This window comes from Pelecanus crispus, chromosome 20, assembly GCF_030463565.1.
Source record: "Pelecanus crispus isolate bPelCri1 chromosome 20, bPelCri1.pri, whole genome shotgun sequence".
NCBI lineage: Eukaryota > Metazoa > Chordata > Aves > Pelecaniformes > Pelecanidae > Pelecanus > Pelecanus crispus.
This window is the reverse complement of record NC_134662.1, coordinates 1,127,185-1,147,821: the sequence shown is the minus strand read 5'-3', so window position 1 is coordinate 1,147,821 and position 20,637 is coordinate 1,127,185. Positions and strand designations below refer to the sequence as shown.

Below are 20,637 nucleotides of genomic sequence, written 5' to 3'. Positions count from 1 at the left end.
CCCGTCGCCCGTTGGGCGTCGTGGATGGGTCTGGCGCGCCGCCCGCCTCCTGCGGGCTCTGGCGGCCGCTGATAGGCGGCGGCGGGAGCGGCCCCCCCGGCTGGGCCGCGCTCGGTGCCTGGCAGCCAGAGGGTCGGCGCCGCCATCGCCATGGGCACCCGCGACGACGAGTACGACTACCTCTTCAAAGGTACCGCCGCCGCCCGCGGGCCGCGCCGCGTCAGGGCGGCCGTGGCTCTCGGTGGGCCCGCGGCGGCGCTGGGCCCGGGCCGGGCTGCGCTACCCCGGGCCCGGGCCGGCCGCCGCGGCCTTTGTGCGCCGGGCGGCCTTGCGGGCAGCGCCCGCCGCCCCCGGCCGCGGCGGGGCCCGGCTGGGCCTGGCGTCGGGCGCGCTGCCGGGCTGCGGCGGCGGAGCAGCGGCGCGGGGAGAGCGGGGGAGCCCCGCGGGCCTTCCCCGGCCCGGCGCGGCGGGGGCTGCGCGGCGGCAGCCGGGCGGCTGTGCGGGCCGGGCCGGGCCGGGGGCGAGGTTCGGGGCTTGGCCGGGGTCTGGAGGGGAGGCGGGCGGTGGTGCCGTTGATGCGGGTCGGCCAGGAGATCGGCCCCGGTAACGAGCCGCAGCTGGGAAAACTTCAGCTTCAGTGGAGAACTCCTTCACGGGCTGCCAGCTGAACGCTACGAACTGAGGCCGGGAGGCTCCACAGTGCTAGTTTGGCTTTGCCTGGGGTTATTTTAATACTTCTGTCCCATACTTGTGACACTTGGGGTTGTCCAGCAGCTGCGTGCAGGGCTTGTGTGAGAAGGTAGCTAACTGCTGGGTGGATTTAGTGCTGCTCTTGTGCTGGCTCAGGTGGTTTTTATCGTCGTTGATGTCCTGCACCTGTAAAGGTTGCTGCAGGTCGGTGTCCTGTGTGTGTAAAGATGCTCAGGCTGACCTTTTCCCTGGTGCGTCCCGCTGCTCCGCCTTTGAGGCCTAAGGAATAGTGCGGATGGGCGTGAAATGTTCACCTTCGTGTTTCCCAACCTGTTTTACGCTTGGTCCCCTCTGGTAGCATGGATGAAACCCTCAGACTCGCCCAAAGAGCTCACCCTTACAAAAGGCGAGGTGAACGTTGCCGTTGGTGGGTGCTCGGGTGCCCTGCAAGGGGTGTGGGTGTGTGTTTGCTGCCTGGAAAATTGCCCAGGAGGTCGGTGTTGGGGCACACCGTAGGGAGCACAGGCAGCGGTGTTCCACACTTGCTTGTTGATGAAAGGAAAGAGCGACTCTTCAGCAACTACTCATCTGTTGGAAATACTTTATGGATGTATTTGCCTCTTCGGTGTGTTTGTTTTACAGTCTTCAAGATGGGGGGGGAAAAAAACTTATTTCTTCTCTGCCTATAAAGCAGAAGACTAGCCTCCAAAAATATGCTAAATTGTCTGGGTCTAAACTAGTTTCCTTCTGAAGTCATTCCACTGTCTATTTCCCAAGTGGTGTAATAGCCAGGAATTTGAAAGCCTAAAAACTTTGTTTCTTTTTTTCTTTCTGTGACTAGTCAATTAGGTAGGCAAAGCTGCATTCATCTTTAAAAATACTTATGCCCCTTTGAAATGTGTTTTTAATTTTATCTGGAGTGAAACTTAACATAAAGCTAATTGTGTCAGGAACCATACTGTTGTGTTGGTACTGCAAAGTAACTTGGCATACTTTATAGCACTTAATGAAAAATGGGGAAGAGAATTGACCTTTTCTGTGAGTTCTTTGGGTAGGGGTAGTTGTGTGGATTTTTTTTTTTTTTAAATAAACAAACTCACAAAAACCCCCTTCCCTATCTACTCATCTTTTCCTTCCTTCCTTCTAGGCTTTTTGGGACTAGGCAAGAAATAATGAATGTAAATGGGACAAAGTGGGAAGAGGTCTCCCCTGTCGGACCAACTCCCCTTCCTTTCCCTTCCGCCCCCTCCAATAATGGAATTAAATATCAAGGGGAATTGATAGAATGAAAAAAATAATGTCCAGGGGTTTGATTGACTTCTGGTTCAGACCCTTCTTAGCTACACAGACAATTTTTGAACTCTCTTCTATCAGGCACATGCAGTAGTCAGAGGTAGAAATAATGGTAGAGAAGGGTTGCAGCCTGGGAAAGATTATTTTTATTAAATGTAATGTTTGACCACTTCCCCTACCACCTATTTCCAAAGGAAACTTGGTTGGACTCTGATTTTAGCTTTCACTGTTGCACTTATTTAAGCTTAAATTTGCATCCTTGCACTGTAATGTTATTTAGGATGACTCCAGTTGAATGCAGTGTTGCTTTAAAGGCACAATTTTTACTTTTTTTTTTTATAGTGGAAGATCTGGAACTGCTTGTACAGGAACTTCTGTCATTTAGCATAGATTATATTAATCAGCTTTATGAAAAGTTTAAAAGGCAAAGAGCCCCATTTATTTAGTCTCTTTCATGTGAAATACTGGCCATGAAACAGTTGTTCAGGGGTGAAAATGGCCAAGGAATTTGTAGCAGCAGTTTCTGTGCATAGCTGGCTCGCTGTTCTTAGTGTTCCCTCAGACACAAGAACGACCACTCACATCGTCCATCAGCTTGTGCTTTAGGACCGGCCATTTCAGTAGGGCTGCAGGAGAGACGAACGTTATTGGCTTATTGGGCCTAGCCCACAGTAGGCAAAAACTAATTCAAGGTTTGGTGGAACTCTGGGGATGCGAGTGTGGTTATAGTCAAAGCTGCTTCGTGAAAGTAGTGCCTCTTTATTCCCAATTTCCCTTTCTTTTGTGTGCATCCCGGCAGTCAGAAGTACTTATTTTATTGATCACAACAAAATGTTGTTTGTTAACGAAATGACTGAGCCAACCTTTGGGAGGACAAGCTGAATTCTGTATGCAGAGCTGCGCAGAATAACGAGGCTGCGAGGATCTTCTTGTAGATGCGTTTCGGTGATGTAACCCAAGCAAAGCCAGCGGTTCCGGGCTCTGTTCCTGATTAGTTTTGTAGCTGGGATGGTGAAAAAGCAGGAACTTTTCATGATGAGTTTTGAATGGGTTGGATCTGGAATTGAATTCATGACCTTTTAATAGTTGTTAAAGTATTGGAAGCCTTGTACCTATTAACATGTGACCTGCACGTTAATTTTCCTCTGAAGAAGATTAGCTATTATGAGTGTTTATTTTAAAAATTAAATTTGAGGTTGTGCAGATATATGCTGGCTCATGAAAAAGGAAGGAAAAAACACCCATAGAAAAAACAGCTTTCACTTACCTTTGTGGGAATTTAGACTGCTCTGATTAGAGCTTAAGCCTAACAAAGGCTGTGCTTATTAAAAACAAATGCGTGTCATATTAGTCATCAATATCTGGCAACCTTATGTACTTAATATTTATAATGAACTCTGCTTACGTAGCCTCTGCTAGAAAGAGTCTTAATCTTCCTGACTGTTCAAAAGAATATATTCTTTTTGCCAGATTAATAAACTAATGTATTTAAAATTCTATCATGAACTTGATCTTTCATTTTTTTTCCTTACCAACAATGTATTGCCCTGGATGTTTAATTCTGTCTTTTGCTTGCTTTGTACCAGGATCCCGAGCTACGAAGCAGTGTCCGGGTGGGGCATTGTGCTCTGCTCGGGCGGCTGGAGGTCTGTGCTGTGAGGCCTAACAAGACATGGGAAGCGGGGTGATGACGGTGGCAGATCTGAATGCTTCGCTGTTGACGGACGGGTGGTGTGGTGAATGGTAGCCCGCAGGCCGGCACCGTGCGGTGGAGGAGAGAGAAAATCAGGAAAGACTGAAGGAGCAGCACCGTGATTCAGGATGTAAATAGGGCAGTAAGCGTGGCTTGCTCGCATGCTTGCAGCCGTCTGATGATGACTGGTGCTGGTTATTGGTTCGGGTCACTTCCAGGTTAAAACCAGTGCATCTCTCTGTTACCAGTGTGGCCCTAAAGGCCGTTCAGGGAGCGTGGCTTCATCAATTCTGCTGAGATGTGTTTAGGGAGTATTCAGGCTCTTAGATCTGATTTGGAACTTTCTTTTCTACTCTGTCGAAACTTCTGCATTTGAACAGGCAGTGCTGTCTGGTGGCCTGTTCCCAAATTTAGGAACTTTCCCAAGATCTAATCACTTACTCCAGAATTTTGAAGGTATCTTCTTGCTCAATTCCCATAGAAAATAAAAGCTTGTGGGTTCTGTCTGCATGTGGGCCTTCAGTCTGTATCTTTCTCCTGAAAGTGAAAATGCTTGTTTAATGCTCAAGATTGAGTATTAACAAGAAGCACTTGGAGACTGTAAGGTAGAGAGAACGTTATTTACCGAGTTGGGATCTGGTTGCCTGCCTTTGTTACTTTTCAAAAATGCTCTCTTGTAAGCTCTGCTGGAAGGTGGAGCAGCCCAGTAAAGGGGAGCCTCGTGTTTTGCTGCCAGATTGCAGCAGAGGCGAGTAACCAGCTAAAGTAGCCCAGGACCCCCTGATTCTTCTTCCTGCGACAGATGGAATTAATGACCTGAGCACCATTTGCACAGTTTATGCACAAAGCTGATAATTTGAAAATGCCAGAGGATAGGAGGTGGCTAGAACCTGGGAAGACAGCTGTGCTTTCTCGAGCTGCAGATTCACGAGAAGGTAACTCCCTTTGGAAACAGTTTGAAGCTTCAGGGTTTTTCCAAGCTGGTCTAGCTTGTGTGGTGGATGTTCTTACCTCCTTCTGGTTATGGTCAGGGCTTTGCTTTAGGGTACAGCCTACTCCGAGCCAGCAGATCACTGTGCAAGATGGGTGACCTTCAGCACATTCTTGGAACGTCTGGAAAATAAAGCTAACAAAATCCTGGAGTTAGAACTCATAATAAAATCTTTTTTATGTATCTGTTCTCATACCCTAAAAAATGGCTGAGGCTGTTTGCCAGTGAAGGCAGAGCACTGTGAGGAGCTGATTTAAGCTATCCCGGGTGGGGAGTTGTGGCGCCTTGCCACGATCCACTGGCTGCCTGTTCCTGCCTCTGTTGTATTTTGACTGTTCAGCTGTGCTAGCACAATTGTCCGTCTATCTGTGCTGTCAGCTGGATGAAATGCTGGGCGGGCGTCAGGAGCATTTCAGCAATCTCCCCGTGCAGCTCCGGAGCTGTCGCAGCAGAGTAACAGAGGGCTATAGCAGAAGTTTGGGAATGTGCTCGCAGGGGTGGGGACGTACGTGAACTGGAGCAGTGTGCTGCCAGAGCTGTATCCTGAAACAATGGCCTGAGCAGAACACTAAAAGACAAGTACGATCCTTGGCCCTGGGAGAACGCTGGTGAGCTCATTCTGAAAGCGTGTAATGAGAAGTCTTCTGTAACTTCTTGTGGAGGGATCAGGAATGTTTTCTGCCCATGTCTGCTTTTCTACAGGAAAAACACATCGTATGAATGAGGATGATCACCAAATCTGTACTTTGAACCAAAGTAGGGAATCTTCCCAAGGCTGAAGAAACCTCACTGAGACTGCCTTTCTTCCTTCTGCTCAAGTCTGTTAGCTTGAATACCACACTCATATATGACACAGTATTTGCTGAGACTAAGGGAGGATGGCTTAATTGCTTTTAGTCTTGTTTCCCTTCAGGTATTTCTTGCTCTAGTCAATATTACAGGGATTTAAGAAAATGTGTGTAGTTGTGTTGGCTGCATAGTAAATAACCTAGTATGACAAATCTTGTCTTTGGAGTTGTTGATGAGAAGGTCTCACGGAGAGCCTGGTCCAAGTGTGGCTGGGTGTGAAGCAGCAGCCTGCTCCAGCAGGAAGGGCAGAGAGGTGTGCCTCGGGATCAGCGGAGAGCTTCAGCCCCAAAGTAGGGGGAAACTCCTACTACAAGATGTACCTTTTATTTTCACAATTCCTTTCAGTAAAGCTGGGGGTTTTGTGCTGAAGATCTCTCTGCATTAACATTTTTGTGTTAACATGGCAACACCTCGTGTGGAGGCAGAGCTTTTTAGCGCATCTTTTACTTCTTGTGCAATCCACTAGAACTCATTTTGCTGGATGAAGTTCTGCTTTGCTTTGTATCTTGTTTGTAGTGTCAAACATCTCCTATTTTTCCCCATTTTATGGTGAACATATTTATGGATTTAATTATTGAAATAAAACAGCCTGTATGACCCCAACAGGGACTGCAAATAATTGTTTACTTACTCTGTTGGTCTTTGGTTTTTGGATTTTTTTAAAATAAAAATAGAGCAGGCTTATACTGTACACAGGCTTTTGTCAGGCAGACAGGTAGTCTGTTGCTATGTTCTTGACTGTAGTGTTTCTTAAAATGTGGGTTGCAGTGTTCCTCTGCAAAAGGTCGAGAATGCAAGGCACATCTAGTTACCTCTAATTACTGGTGGTGGCTTGGGGCCTCCAAAGCTGTTGAGCTGTTGACAGTCACTGTAGCAATTTCTCATTTCCATCTCTGAGGAACTGAGCAGCTGCTATCAACAAAAAGGCTTGGGGCTGTTTTGGGGCTGGGGAAGCAAGCTGTGAGTAGTAAAGTCTGAGGTGTTGTCAGCATAACTTTCTCCTGTGTTATGTTTATCTGGCTGCGCAACTCCTCTGGGTCCTGCCTGCAAGGCAACATAGCAGCCAGATAGCACCACTGCGCTATGTAAACGCTGGGATGAAGAATTAATTTCGAAAATGTCTTTTCTTTCAGTTGTGTTGATTGGAGATTCTGGAGTTGGGAAGAGTAATCTTCTGTCACGTTTCACACGCAATGAGTTCAATCTGGAGAGTAAGAGCACCATTGGGGTGGAATTTGCCACCAGGAGTATCCAGGTGGATGGGAAGACGATAAAAGCACAGATCTGGGATACTGCAGGACAGGAACGATACCGTGCCATTACCTCAGCGTGAGTACTATGTCTTTACTCAGGCTAACAGCAGAATTCTGGCAGAGATGGTACAGATAAATTTATGGGTAGAGAATTAATGAAACATGTTTGGGACGCATGCAAAATCATTATGACAGACTTCAGTGTAGATCCAAGTCATAAGGTAGCAAATACTTTTGTGTTTCTTGATTAATATAATGAAAGTAATTTTTAGATTCTAATGATACTATTACAGAAAATACAACAGGTTAAATCAAAAGTGTGGGAAATTCTGTTTGAGTCTTGTGGTTTGGGTTTTTTACCTGCCCTGGATGTGCTATCTTTATCATGTGCAATGAGTGCCATTTCTGATGCAAGCTGGGTACTGTTTGGCATCGAGTTTTGGTCTAGACATGGTAGCTTACCTTGAAGTCTTAATGACTTTGAATTAGTCACAGCCCTGAAAATTAGGTCCAAGAGTATGTGCTGAATAACCAGTAAGTAGGAAGGCAACTGTGATAATGCTGACTGCAGCATTAGGCACATCTCTATTTAGAACAGTGGTGTTGAGAAGCTTTCATGTACGGCACCTTGTTAATACAGACAGTGTCTTAAGATGTAACCTCTGGGTGTATGTGTTTCTATGCTGGTAATAGGCAAAAGTATCTTTTAGAGGAAAAAAAGAAAACCCTATTGACAGGCCTAGTTATCCAGGGCATATTTTGATCAGCGAGTTAAAATTTTTTAGTGTTACAGATGTATATCAGTTTTTAAAGGTACAAACTTGTCTCTGAATCATGCACAGATTGAGCCATTTGTATTAAATGCAAGGTAAGGGGAACTTTTTTCATTGCAGTGAAATAGGGTAATGTAGAATAGATGGGAGAAAAACAGAAGAGTGTGGATCCTGAAGGGAATAATCTATAGGGAAGGAATGCAAAACCAAAGTAATGCAGAAGCAGATGTAAGTTTCTTTTCTATAATTGTTAGTGTGTTTTTCAGATTTTTTTTTGTGACCCTTAAATTGTTCTTACTGCTGTAACAGTTTAGCAGAAAAACTGCTGGCTGAGTCTGATTCAACAACAGACTTGGCTGATGAGAATCAGTGCATTTGTGGTCCTGTGATCCTGCCTCTCCTTTGGGCTGGCACGAGCTCTTGCTTGACATACCGCTAAGCCAGTTCAGCTTGCTAAGCCAGCAGAACACCAACCAGAAGTAAGGAGTGAATGTTTTCAGCTGACTTTGTGCCCTGAATCGGTTCAGTGATGTGTCGGACAGGTGTTGGTGGAGCAGAGAAGAAATGGTAGGGTTGTGTGGAAGAGAGATATGGACATTATAGGATTGCTGATATTGGCTGATTGGCTTGTGCTGTCCTAAGCCCTTGGCTTGAGTTGCAATGGGCCCAAACCTGCACTGAGGAAACAAACTGTATTCTCGGATTATGGGCTTGTGGATAAGTGCCAATATAGCCCAGAGTCTCCCTCTTTAATTTTTAAGAGGGACAGGAGGTATTTGAAAGATCAGCAACAAATGCTGACATCTTACTAAAGACTGTTTTCCTGGTGGAAAGATAAGTTATAACTAAACAAAAACCTTCTAGGAGTACTGATTCTGAAATGCATTGCGAGTTTTCTTGCGCACTGTTTCAGCAGACTAAAAATGTCACGGCTTCCGCAGTCTCTTTGGCATTTTGTTACACACATTGGAATTTTTTAGGAATGCCCTTAAAAAACCCCAACATTTGGAACTTGATTTTAGGCTTAAAAAAACCCCAACAACAGTATTTGCATCAGCACAACTCTTTCCAGAGCGGGGGGGAATGTTTTTAACTTTTTAGTAGTAACCAGTATAGAAGAGCCAGATACCAGGTTTGTTGGCATAACCCAGATGGAGCGCTCTCTGAAGGAATGTGCCTTATGGTTTCAGATATTACCGCGGTGCTGTTGGGGCTCTTCTTGTCTATGACATTGCCAAACATCTCACCTATGAGAATGTGGAGCGCTGGCTAAAGGAGCTTAGAGATCATGCAGACAACAATATTGTCATCATGCTGGTGGGCAACAAGAGTGACCTCCGCCATCTGAGAGCTGTGCCCACTGATGAGGCCCGAGCTTTTGCAGGTTTGTAGACAGTGTGTTCTGGGTTGGTGCAAGCTGTAATCACGATGTTGTTGTCCAGGACTGAACTTTCACCTCAAGTTTTATTTTTGACCCTAAAAAAAGGCATTTAAGATTTTTTTTTTAATGAAAATATCTTGGCTTATTAAATAGTGTGTGTGGTTGTTTTGTGGTGGTTTTCTGTTTTGTTTTTTTATACTCTAGTGGTAGTACCTGCTTTTGAAACACTGTCCTTGAGCTGCCTGATAGCTGAAGATTAAACACTTCCTCTAGCAAGGCTAGAAACAGTAAACAACATTTAGAAGAGAAAATGTCACAGTATAAAATATCACAACACAAAATGTCTTTCCTTCCTTCCTAGAGGCCTGGCTCTACTGAGTACGTATCAATGTGGACAGCTGCAAATGAATACTGAACCTTCTGTTAGATGGTGTAGTTTTGCTCCAGAGTGCTGATACATATAGTAGTGTCAGCTAGTTTCGTTTAAAGGCAGTGATCATCAGACTTGGAGATTGCAGATTGTTGGGAGAAATCAAGTGCATTACGTGAGCTGCTGCCACTACTGCATTACCTCTGTCTCTCTTCCTTACCTTGCAGAATACTGGTCAAATACTCTTTTGCACTTACAGGCCCAGGGACATTCAGCTTACTTTTGTGTGGCTATCAAGCTTGGAGGTGGAATTTAAATGTATAGCCTTTAAAATCCTTGTAGAAATGTTACTAGGCCTTGTTTAACAGGTTTTCTGAAGTTTGCTAGTAAGCAAGTATCCCGTGGTTAGTAAAACTGCTTTAAATTTTCAGATGAATGAGAGGTGAAGTCTATGTAAGAGAAACAAAACAAGTTAGTAAGCACCCTAGATAATGCATTACTTTGGTCACTTGGTTCAACATCTTATTTTTTGCCCCTGACTTCCTACTAAGGCTGTTTTAAATAGCTGGTAGTGGTACAGGTGTTGCTGTTTAAGCTCGATGACTGAAATTTGCCTATTTCTGGGCAGGTGGTACAGTACCATTCTAGGTATGATGTTTGGGTGTTAATCACAATCTTTTTTTTTTTAATTAAAAAAAAAATCATTTGCATTGTAAGAGGAAAGAAGAAAATAGACTGCATTACTAGGGGTTTTATTGTAATTTGGAGGTGAGGTCTGATTAGGACACTGTAGGTGTGTTTATCTTTTTGGGGTTGCAGAGGAGAATTGTGTCTCCTGTTGCAGCCAACATATGCTTTTGCCTGTGCTCTTGCTCAAGATACTTCTAGGAGTGATCTGTAGCCAGAAGAGAATAATACTGTATTGCTTGACTGAACAAGGGCTGCAGCGAGGAAAATGTTCTCACACTATGGAAAGGCAGTGGTCAAAGGTGATGCTGCTGAAATGCTAGCAGCTAAGTAAATGGTGCACCATGTTGTTCTTAGTGTAAGGGGGGGGGGGGGGGGGAAGACTGTGCCGCGGCTGATTTGGCCTAAAAATAAAGGTGAAAACTCGAAGTAAAGGTGAAATAAAGTGCTATTAAACATTTTAACTGAACCACTTGTTATTTATTTCAGAAAAAAATAACTTATCTTTTATTGAAACTTCCGCTCTGGATTCAACAAATGTAGAAGAAGCCTTCAAGAACATCCTTACAGGTATGGTTTGTTACGGATTCAGAGAACCTCCTGAGGTAGTGGATCTTCTTCATGGGCAAGTTTTGCAGTTATCTAGAATGTTTTGGAAATGAATGTTGGGAATGATAGTTGGCAAGCCTTCTAATCTTACCTTTGCGTTCTGCCTCCCACCCCACACATGCCTTTCTGCCCAAGAATCTGGGGGTTTCTAGTCTCCTGATGTTCCATAGATTCAAGCTATTGCAATAGCGCTGTTGTAAAGGCACTGGTAGTTCTGTGCCTGCACAAAATCTAGGCAGTGAAGCCACAGCCATGCTAGGAAGTTAAATGTTCCAGTGTGTGCTCTTGCACCAAAGCAGGCTGGTACATAATATTTTTGTCCAGACTACTGAACTCTTGTTCTCAGCTGATGGCAAGGGTTGTAGGTGACTGTGCACCAACAGCATAGCTGCCATGCAGGCTGCCTTCTGGGAGTGTCCCTGAAGAGTCTCGGGAATTGTCTTAAGAATATGATAGTGGTCACAGGCCAAAATGAGGCCAGGGCTTATGATTTCCACTGCTCAAGAATTTTCCTCAGCATGTATAACTGCTGTAGATGTGGCTACTGAGTGCACAGTGTTCAGTTGCAGCTTCAGACTTGCTGTATGTATGGGAATGCTACACAGCTCGTGCAGTAGGCCCACTGCCTGTAGTATCAGAGGTATTCCAGGTAGTAGTATTCTACTACTTGCTTTTTTCCTCTTTCAGACTGGGGCTTAGAATGTCTATTCCTTAAGGTAAAGCTGTTGCTTGCATGCATTTTCTTGGCCCTGGAGTAAGGGAGCAGGCTACTGCACGAGGCCTACAATTCACCAGTAAAGCTTTATTACTGTAGATAAACAAGTCCTCCTTACTGTGCTAAGCCATGGCCAAAGCACTTTTGTCAGTAGGCTCACAGGGATTTCCTGCTGGTGTTTTGCAAATTTGAGCTGAGTGCTCATTTGGCCTCTGGAAGAGTGCAGCTCTGTTCTAGGCTAGATGCAGCACATGGGGAACTCAGTGATTTCCTTCAAACTGAGGTTGGCCAAGAAGTGTTGAGTTGTATGGTCATGAGGTAGGAGAAGGAGGAAGGACAGGGTTGGAAGTGGTGAGGACGTGCTGGGAGATATGTAGCCTACAGGCAGTGGAAGTGGGAAGCACACAGAGCAAGAGAGATGCTTAAAATAAGTGCTGCTGATCTCTGTGTTGTTACTTCAGTTGGGGAGGGTGACTTTTCCTGAACTTGCGGTTTGGCCTAATCTTACTCTAACTTTAGTTAGACTTTAGTTTGTATGAGTGTGTCAGCACTGTATGTTTTAGCACTTTGTGTTCCAGAGGATGTATTATTCTGGCACCAGTCTGAGGTGACTCTGCATTTGGGTAGGTTTGTGCCTGAGCTAATCCTCAGAAGCGGAGTCCTGGGAAGCATGGTGCTGTCGCACACAAGGGTGTCTGAAGGAAACCGGCATGGGCCTGCAGGACTGCTGAGCTGGATCTAACAAACCCTGATAAACTTGAGCATCTCTGCTTTCAGAGACTCTGCCTTCCATTCTGTGTTCTGTGGTAGTCATATCTCAAAATATTGTTTGAAGCGACAGGGAAGTTGATGTTTCAAAACATAGTCTTCCACTCCTAAAATGAAGTAATTGGTAATTGGCAAAGAACCCTTAAAAATCATATCTAAATAGGAAGAGGGCTATCAAACAGGTATTGGATTACTGTTCTACCTCTGGCTGCCCCATGAGATCTGAATCTCGTCCTAAAGAGGGGAAAACACCATACAATTGTCAGTGTGTTTATTCTGTCTCTTGAAAAGCTCTTTAAGATCCATACTGTGAACATGAAGAGTGGGCAAGATCCAATTCCTGACTATTGCTTACCATAGCTGAATTCTAGACTGATAAACTGTATACAGTATGTATACATCCCTGTACACTGTTTTGTGAAGTTGTGCCTGATTTACACGTCCCACAACATCTCAAGATGAGCATTTTCTGAGCTTTATTGTGACTGATTCCAGTTAAATGAGAAGGAGCCTTTGCTCTGGTTCTGCTTGATTATCAGGAAGTGTCTGGTGTATGTTGCTTATTGGATGCTGACCAAAGAATTGGCTTTGTATTATTGTTTCTTGATTATGAATAAGAGCCTATTACTGAATTTTAATATGGTGAATTCTGTAAGGCAGGCTCTTTTAGGTTTCTTTTGCAGAGGTGTGCAAGAAAGCAGTAAGAAGTGTTGGGATCACTAGGTCTGGTGCTGGCCAACTCTGTTGGTACCAGCAACGTGTTGCAATTAGAGGAAGATGACCAAGAAGTGGCAGGCAGGAGAAAAAGGATAGCCAAGCTGCTCCTATAAGTAAAAAGCCTGACAGACTAGGAGTGGGTTATATTTGCTGCCTAGCAAGATTTGCGTTATTAGAGCTACTGGTGCAGCAGCTGGAGAATATTGCTGTTGAGACAAAGCTGTAGAGAAGACCGCCTGGTGCCTGAGCTCGGACTGTCTCTTGCGTAGGGCAGCCTTATAGCAGATTCACTGCTTATCTGTGACACTTGGCTGGATCTGAGGCAACTTGCCTGGCGCTCTGAGATGGTATCCATAGTTTTAGTGCTCTGAGCGTAGTTCAGCGGTCGCCATCCATCCTGTCTTCCCTTGCAGTGTTGTCCTGAGACTGACCCTGGGTAGAGAAGATGGCTAAGGTTGCTCTAGGAGAGATCCCCAATATGGTCTGCTGTAACAGATAAGATACGTAGGGAGCTGGAACTTGAGCTGAGGTCAAGCCTGAGCAAACTGAACTCAAAACACTATCTCTTAGCAGCATCCTGGGCTCCCAAAAGTGTTGAGATTGTCCAGTTCAGGTACAGTGGAGATCTGGTTAGTAAGACTGAGTAGTCCCGAAAAGGCTATTCCTGAAGTGATTACCTGGGGGCAAATCATCCTTCGAAGGGAGGAGAAGAAACGTGGGAAAATGTGCTGTGTAGAGCAGTGAGTTGGGAGCAACCACAGGAACTTGGAGGAGGAAAGAGGGTGGGAGCAGCAGGAGAGCAATTTCCTTACTGGCCACCAGTTTGAGGGATCACTAAAGAGGGGGCGGGGGAACAACAACAAACCACCAAACCCAAACAGATGCTACCCCAAATAAAAGAGGGCTTGGCAATGGCTCTGAACAGCTAGTATTAAAATACACCACTGAGGACGGAAGAAGGGGGATGTGGCAATCTCCCTCCAGCTCTCCTCATCCCTTTCAGCAAAAAGAGCTGAAGGCAGCCACTGGTGAGATCAGTCTTGGGTGAAAGGTTTCCATTTTAAACAATGTAAATATGTGCAGCTTCTTTAGGGGAAAAAAAAAAAAAAAAACAAAAACAAATACAAAACCAAAACATAAACAGAACCCACATAGTCCCCCATGATTTTTAATCCTTACTAAAGACTTTGGGTGTTGCTGTTTTGAGGCTGTGATTGTATGAATGTGACCATAATATTTACCACAGACTTCCAGGGAGGTACTTGCCATTTTCCTGTCTCACAATGGAGGGAAGTTGGAACAAGGGCTTATAGTCAGTGAAATAAGTAATTTAAGAACCTTTCAACTTAAATTATTTCTACTAACTATGGAGTTGAAATGTTTTGTTCCTGAAAGCTTTTAACCTAGCAGTCTCTATTCAGTGGTTACAGCTTTGTGGATCTGTGTGCTTTCAGGCATAAATTAGAGTCAAATAAATTAATTCTTTCAGGAAAAGCATTTTTGGATCAATATGGGGCTTTATGGAATCATGTGGCTTTTTACTGTCATAGGTGGGAAAATGGATTTGTTGCAGAGAGGAGTAGGCATTTCTGTCATTTGGTAGTAGCAGCTTGCCAGAAGGTAAAGTGTGAAATAGATAACCATCACTGCTGCTGCACGATGATGTTTTGCAAGCATCCTGTTGATTGGTGTTTCTAGATTATTGCCCATTTTCTTATCAAAAATAAGATGATTCCCTACTTTAGAAATGAGCATTCCTGCTCCTTTCTCGTTTAAAAAGCCTTTTAATAATACCCATGTTCATGGAGTCATTGAAAAAGAATGTGATAGGAAGCACTGTTGTGGAAGACAGTCAGGAATCTTGTCTTAATAACTTTCCCAGACAGAGCTGGCGTATCCATTACAGAGCTGGAAAGCCAGTCAGATGTTATATGCCACAGCTGGTCAGACTAGATTCCCTTCACAGGTCTCAAGTTAAAATCTCATTCTTGGGTTCTAGCATCTTCTTTGACAGCTTGCTGTGACATGTGCATGTGCTCCATTGGAGGCAATATCTTTCTGGGCTCTAACAAGTCTGTTCTCATTTCAGAAATCTACCGCATTGTTTCTCAGAAGCAGATTGCAGATCGGTCTGCACATGATGAGTCTCCTGGCAACAATGTAGTCGACATCAGTGTCCCACCAACCACGGATGGACAGAAATCCAACAAACTCCAGTGCTGTCAGAACCTGTGACCTACTGTAGATGACTCTTGTGCCCTTCACTTCGTCTGTGCTTCATTTAGAAACTTGTGTGCACTTCTTATCTCCTGTGATTCAGTGACTCCCTCTTCCCTCCTTTACCCCATTCCCAAGTCCCCCCTTTCATCTTAGAGCTTTAATTGTAGGGCTAACGTTCCCCTGCCTCTGAAATTCCCTTCAATGTGGTGACTTTTGGGCTTGAAATGTAGGCACTGATCTGATAGACATGTTTGTGTTGGAACATCTGCTGCTGCATATTATCCCATGAAACACTCTCCTCAGATGGTTTTGGGTTTTTTTTTCTGGGAGAGAAACCATGGGGACTTGACTATAACAGTTGAAGAAATAACTACATTTAGGTGACAAGGTTTTTTTCCTCCCATAGTCAGATTCTTTTTTTTCTTGTGTTTCTGTAAACATGGGGGAGAAATTGAAAAGAAAATAGCTATCCTACCAAATGCTCTGTTTTCTGTCTTGATAAAGTCTCACAGTGAGGTTTTTAGTGGCTGCACACACATAAGAAAGCTGTTGAAAATAACATTACTTATTATGTAATTACCCCTAATACAGTTAGTCTGGCTGCATAGTTTACCATTTCCTGCTTGGGAAATCTTTCTCTATTCTTATTTGGGAACAATGAAGTATGTCTGCATTGCTTTCTCTGCCACCATGAATGCCTGTGCTGCTTGTGCAGGCTTTATGAAGTGGCTTAATATTTATTCATGGCTTATGTTAATCAGTTAACATTATTGTACAGTAAGTGCCAGCATATTGATTTCGGAAACCTTTTGCAACCTGTACAAGTAGGCTTATTTTGTACTGTAGATCAGTGTCTGAAAGCAGGATCTTCTATAGTTCCAGGACTTTTTTGCATGCTGCTTTTTCTCTAGATCTCTCCTATCCCTGTTTGAGTGAGTGAAGCAATATTTTCATGTCATGTATATACCTGCACTTGTAAGGGTTTTGGTTGTTGTAGAGAAACACAATACTTTATACATTTTGTAAAACTTCTGCAGAACCATAGCATCTTGAACTTTCTCTTCATGACCTTTCACTATTGACCTTGTGCATAATCTTCTTGACCTCTACTAAAATGCATAATATTAAGATTTCACATAATAACTACTAACCTGTTGTTTCCTTCTTATTCTGTTTTACTGAATTGCAGACTGTAATTCTCAAATGATTGTACTTCACCTGATGTAACAGATTTGTCATCAGCAGGGCTAACTACTATAATACTTTTGTTTTGCTGAATGGGAAGAATGTTACCATAACTTTGTGTCGTCAGTCTCTTGCTAGCTTGTGAAAATCTTCTATGATGGCTTTTCATCATTCACTAGCTCTTACACACTTGCATCCCCTCCGGTATACGCTGAATGTTGTGATGAGGCAAATACTGGGTGAAACTATCTACAGGAAGAGTTGGAGACCATCTGCTGCTCTCTGAAAGCTAGTGAAGCAATTTGCAGTGAATTTTTGCTCTGTATTCTGAGACCATACCTCACTTGATGAATCCTACCTGCATATTAGTGAGTTGATTTTTTTTTTTCCTGATACAAAGCAAATATGAAACTGAATTGTGCTTGAAGGGGAAATCTGACATTCCAGTCTCAACTGTTCTGTCTGGTTATGTAATAAAACTAAGGGCGGTTAACTCTGATGGCTTTTCTTTTATAGGATTTCTAGACCAATGCCTTTAATTTTGTACTGAATGCACTAGAGGGCTATAGTTCACAGCAAAGGGTGCACGTGGTGCCTAGCACTTCCACTTTTCAACTTTCCTTAGAGGATACATTCAAGGTGAAGGGGTGCATGCTTGCAGCCTAATCCCATTGAATGAGGATATGAATTCCTTTTTAGGCATCACAGTGCTCTGTCCTAAGGGTGTCTCAGTTTGGGAAGCACTTTCAACACTTGGTATTTACTTTAATAGCATTCTGTTGAGAGAAGGTGCGGCCATTGGGAGCTGGAGATGTCTCCTTTTTGGTGGTCCTAGACCAGAATGTGATGTGCGGTCAGTATTTAGAAGGCTGGCAGATGAGCACACCGTCAGAGAGAATGGAAATTTCTGAGATATTGAAAATATTTCATTCAAGAACAGGTGGAGACTAGTGGAGCTGGGCTCCTTAATTTTGAACAAAACATTTTATAAAGAAATGAGTTGAATAGTGTGAGGAAGAATCATGCTGTTAAGAAGACTTACTAGTTCAGGGTGATGTATTAACATGTTTACTCTGCAAATCCTGTTCTTAACATGAAGTTTCTATAATCAATCTGGCCTGGTATAAGAAGCTGAGAAGCAGTTTAGTCACTTCCTTGTCTCTTAAAAGATTTTCTTTACTCTTTGACTTTTGTGGAAGGCTCTAAACTATGCCTCAGACTCCCAACAAAAGGTTCATGTCTAGGGCTTAAGTGCTGCTAAATTGAATGGGTATTGAAGAGACCTTGTACAGCTTCATTGTGCGCTGACCAAAGCCCCCTTAGAGCAGGTGGACCTTGGACCCATACTGCTCATGCCGGGGGTTGGGTTGTTTTTGAGATCTGTTGTGTGACGTGGAAAGACCTCTTGCTGCAGGACTGTTTGGTATACCTGAGGTGTGGGAAGCGTGTGTGTGCATGCACATGTACACACACACAGCTTATGTGAGTGCTGTAAGCTAAGTGGTGGTTTTATCTGCTGTGGTCACTCAGTTTATTAGACTAGGTATTGACTCTTTCCCAGATTGCTGTGCTGCTCTCCAGGCAGTTAGAGACACAGCCCTTCTGTGCGTTTGAGACACGCTTGCCTAGTCTAAGCACAGGGCCATTAGTGCCAATAGAAAAAGGACAGTGGACCAGTTCTGCCTGGTAAAACCATCTTCTGTGCATAGACAGGGGAAAATGCTTTTGATCTTGAGTACCCTGGTGTCCTGCTGAAAGCACTGCGCACTCCTCAAGCTGTAGCTACAACCCAGCCCACTGTTGGTGATGGCTACTGAAATTGCAGAGGGAAGACGTGGAGGAATCCTGAGGAAGCTTGAGCTGTTGAAGAGCTGTCTGACATTCAAAGCAGCTCTCCGATAGGCCAGACTCCTTAACCATGCTTTCCTGATGTGAAAATAACTGTTAAGTGTAACCTCACCTGGACTGCTTCATACTGCAACTTCGCTGGCTCTGCGTCTCTCAGTATTACTGCCAGGAAAACAGAAAAGGTTGCAGCTCTCTTTTGTCTGCCATAAGAGGTTTGAAGGCAGAATTTGGCTTATGTAAAACTCCTGATGACAGGGAAGCTGCCTGTGAAAGAAGGAACATGTGCTATACTTGCTTTACTTGGATGTTGAGGATGACATTCATTTAACTGTTGAAAAATAACACTAAAAAGCACTGGGTGCTAACCACCCAGTGTCAGTAATATAAACCTCAGTTGAAGGCTCCTGCTGATATTTAGAACAGGTCCTCCAAGGTAGAATTAGACAGGGGTCTTTTCTGTGAACTACCCTGTTAATTATGGGGAGAGTAAAGGCCAAAATTCACACATCAGAAGTGATTTGGTGGTGAGCACACAAACAGGTAATTGGTAAAATAAATTCATTGGGTAGACTGCCTCAGTCTAACTTCTTTTCCTATTGAGTCAGCTGCTTACAGACTAGGTGAGTTAAAGTCTGGGATCTCCACCTGAGAGTTTGTCTGTTGCCTGCACAGCACAAGAAAGTTTGGCTCATAGGAAAGTTTTAAAGCTCTATACTTGTATAAATGTAAAAATCCAGTTGATGAGTGACTGCTTGCTACTTCGTTCAAAAGATTTTTGTGCATGCTGTGGAGAGCACGAAAATTTGGTAGAAGGAGAAGGCACTATGATCCCTTCTTCCCCCTGCGGCTGCTTCTCAGCACTTTGAGCAGGTTAGAAGCAGGAGGAGGATTGCTGCAGTGTAGAGATCCCCTGTTTGGGTGCTGTGCTGTTAGATCACTTGTAATGACCCCACAGTATGTGGAAAGGCTGGTAATGCGGTTTCTTGTGTGAACAGGAGAGCGCTCTCAGCTGGACGTGCCAGGATGGTAAGGATTGGTCTGTGCCTTTTGAGACGGTCACTTACCAAAAGCTGCTTGGAAAAATGTACAGTAGGTATTTTTACTTCCTGACGCTTTGATTCCTGCATGCTTCCAGAGTTGTGGATGTGATTTGTGGGCTGTTAATGGTTGAGTCTTACCTGTGCTCGGTGATTGTTTCCCTTCCAAGCATGAAGGAAGAACTTGCTTAGAGGTTCTGGACTCTGTAGAAGAAAAAAGATCCTAGTGAAGTGACTCAGTCACTTAGGGAGGCCTCTTTCCTTCATTAAAAAAAACCCTAGGAAAAACAGTATTAAAGGTAGGGGCCTGAATTTCAAATAAGAAAAGAAAAATCAAGCAATTGGAGGTGAAGACTAACTGTCCTTCAAGTAAAATACAGTGAGTCAGGGCTGAGGTTGGATTCTTTTGACTTGCAGACTCTCTTAATAGACTCTTAATAGATAATAGAGTTTGAATGGTGATTAATGGAATGATGCAATGAAATGGGTATCTCCAGGGCTGCACTGTTTCAGTAAGTAACAGTAATTTCTCATTTTAAACTGGTCAGGTAATGCACAGTAGTGTTGTCTATCAGGCTTCGTGGGCTATAAATAGCGCTGGGCCTTTATGCAACCCAGAAGAGAGGTTCCTTTCATTTACTTTTATTCCTGGTTCCTGTGTTAAGTGCAATTCACTCTGTAAATACACACATCACTTGATTTTTGTGCATGGTTATGATGTATTGTGGATATAAAGATTGCCAAATCATACCGTGTGTGTAAAGTTCTGTTCCAAACGCAACTGTAGAACACGGTGGGGACGCAATTTCGGACCCGCTCCCCGAGCGCTGCGGCCGGCACCAGCGCGGGTGCCCCTGCCCTGGCCCGGGCTGTGTGTGCCCTGCGGGGCGGGGCAGCCGGAGCCCGGCGGTGCCGGCCCTCGGTGCCAGCCCCCGAGCTCCGCTGGCCCCGGGCGGCTCGGGCGGCCGCCTTAGCCCCTGGCGCGGCTCCCGGGGGCCGGCGGCGGGCAGGCGGAGGTGGCAGCGCGCCCCGTGCGCGGCGGCGGAGCCCGGTCCGGGGTTCGCTGCTCCGCGGGGGGCGGGGGCGCGGCCGGCCGAGACCTCAGGCGCAGGGCTGCGGCAGAGGAGGGGCCCGCGCCGCGCCGGCTCCTCCCGGGGGGGGGGGCTTCCAGCTGCGGCCCGAGGCGAGGGGGCACCGCCGCGCCGCCTCCGCTCGCCCCCCGGCTCCCGCAGCCCCGGGAGGGGCCGAGGGGGCGCGGCCGCCTCTGACGGGATGGAGGGGGGCGGGGGCGGGGCCGGGCCGGCCGGGGGCGGGGCGCGGCCGCCCGGCCGGGGCTCTATTGGCCAGCGGCTGTTGCCAGCGGGGTCGCGTTGCGACGCCGGCCGGGTTCCGCGCGGCCCATTGGGTGTGCCGGCGCTGGCGTCAGCGCGGCGCGGCGCGGGGATTGGCGGGCGGCGGCGGCGCCGCGGTGAGGGCGGGCAGTCGCGGGTGGGCGGTGCCCGGCGGCCGCAGGAGCCGGCGATGGGGCGGCGCGCGCCGCGCTGAGGGGCCGCGGGCG

At 45.5% G+C, this 20,637-nt stretch overlaps 1 protein-coding gene across 2 annotated transcripts; it reads left to right on the top strand.

Annotated features, from left to right (window-relative positions):
* The first annotated feature begins 126 nt into the window (after nucleotides 1-126).
* Nucleotides 127-19,829, top strand: RAB11B (RAB11B, member RAS oncogene family). 2 transcript variants are annotated; one of them, XM_075723798.1, is made up of 6 exons: nucleotides 150-190; nucleotides 3,570-4,611; nucleotides 6,650-6,845; nucleotides 8,733-8,926; nucleotides 10,470-10,550; nucleotides 14,879-19,829. In XM_075723798.1, exons 2-6 carry the CDS (start codon nucleotides 4,515-4,517, stop codon nucleotides 15,022-15,024), a joined length of 714 nt encoding a protein of 237 aa, XP_075579913.1. In that variant the 5' UTR covers nucleotides 150-190; nucleotides 3,570-4,514; the 3' UTR covers nucleotides 15,025-19,829. The 2 variants fall into 2 exon arrangements, with proteins under 2 accessions (XP_075579914.1, XP_075579913.1); XM_075723799.1 differs by lacking the exon at nucleotides 3,570-4,611 and having other exon boundaries at nucleotides 127-190.
* Nucleotides 19,830-20,637: the final 808 nt, after the last annotated feature.

What these genes read in the sequence shown, in the direction of transcription:
- RAB11B (XM_075723798.1), top strand. Translation starts at nt 4,515, where the DNA reads ATGCACAAAGCTGATAATTTGAAAATGCCAGAGGATAGGAGGTGGCTA. An exon ending in TACCGTGCCATTACCTCAGC is followed by an intron (nt 6,846 to 8,732) that starts GTGAGTACTATG and finishes TTATGGTTTCAG; the next exon opens with ATATTACCGCGGTGCTGTTG. An exon ending in TGAGGCCCGAGCTTTTGCAG is followed by an intron (nt 8,927 to 10,469) that starts GTTTGTAGACAG and finishes TATTTATTTCAG; the next exon opens with AAAAAAATAACTTATCTTTT.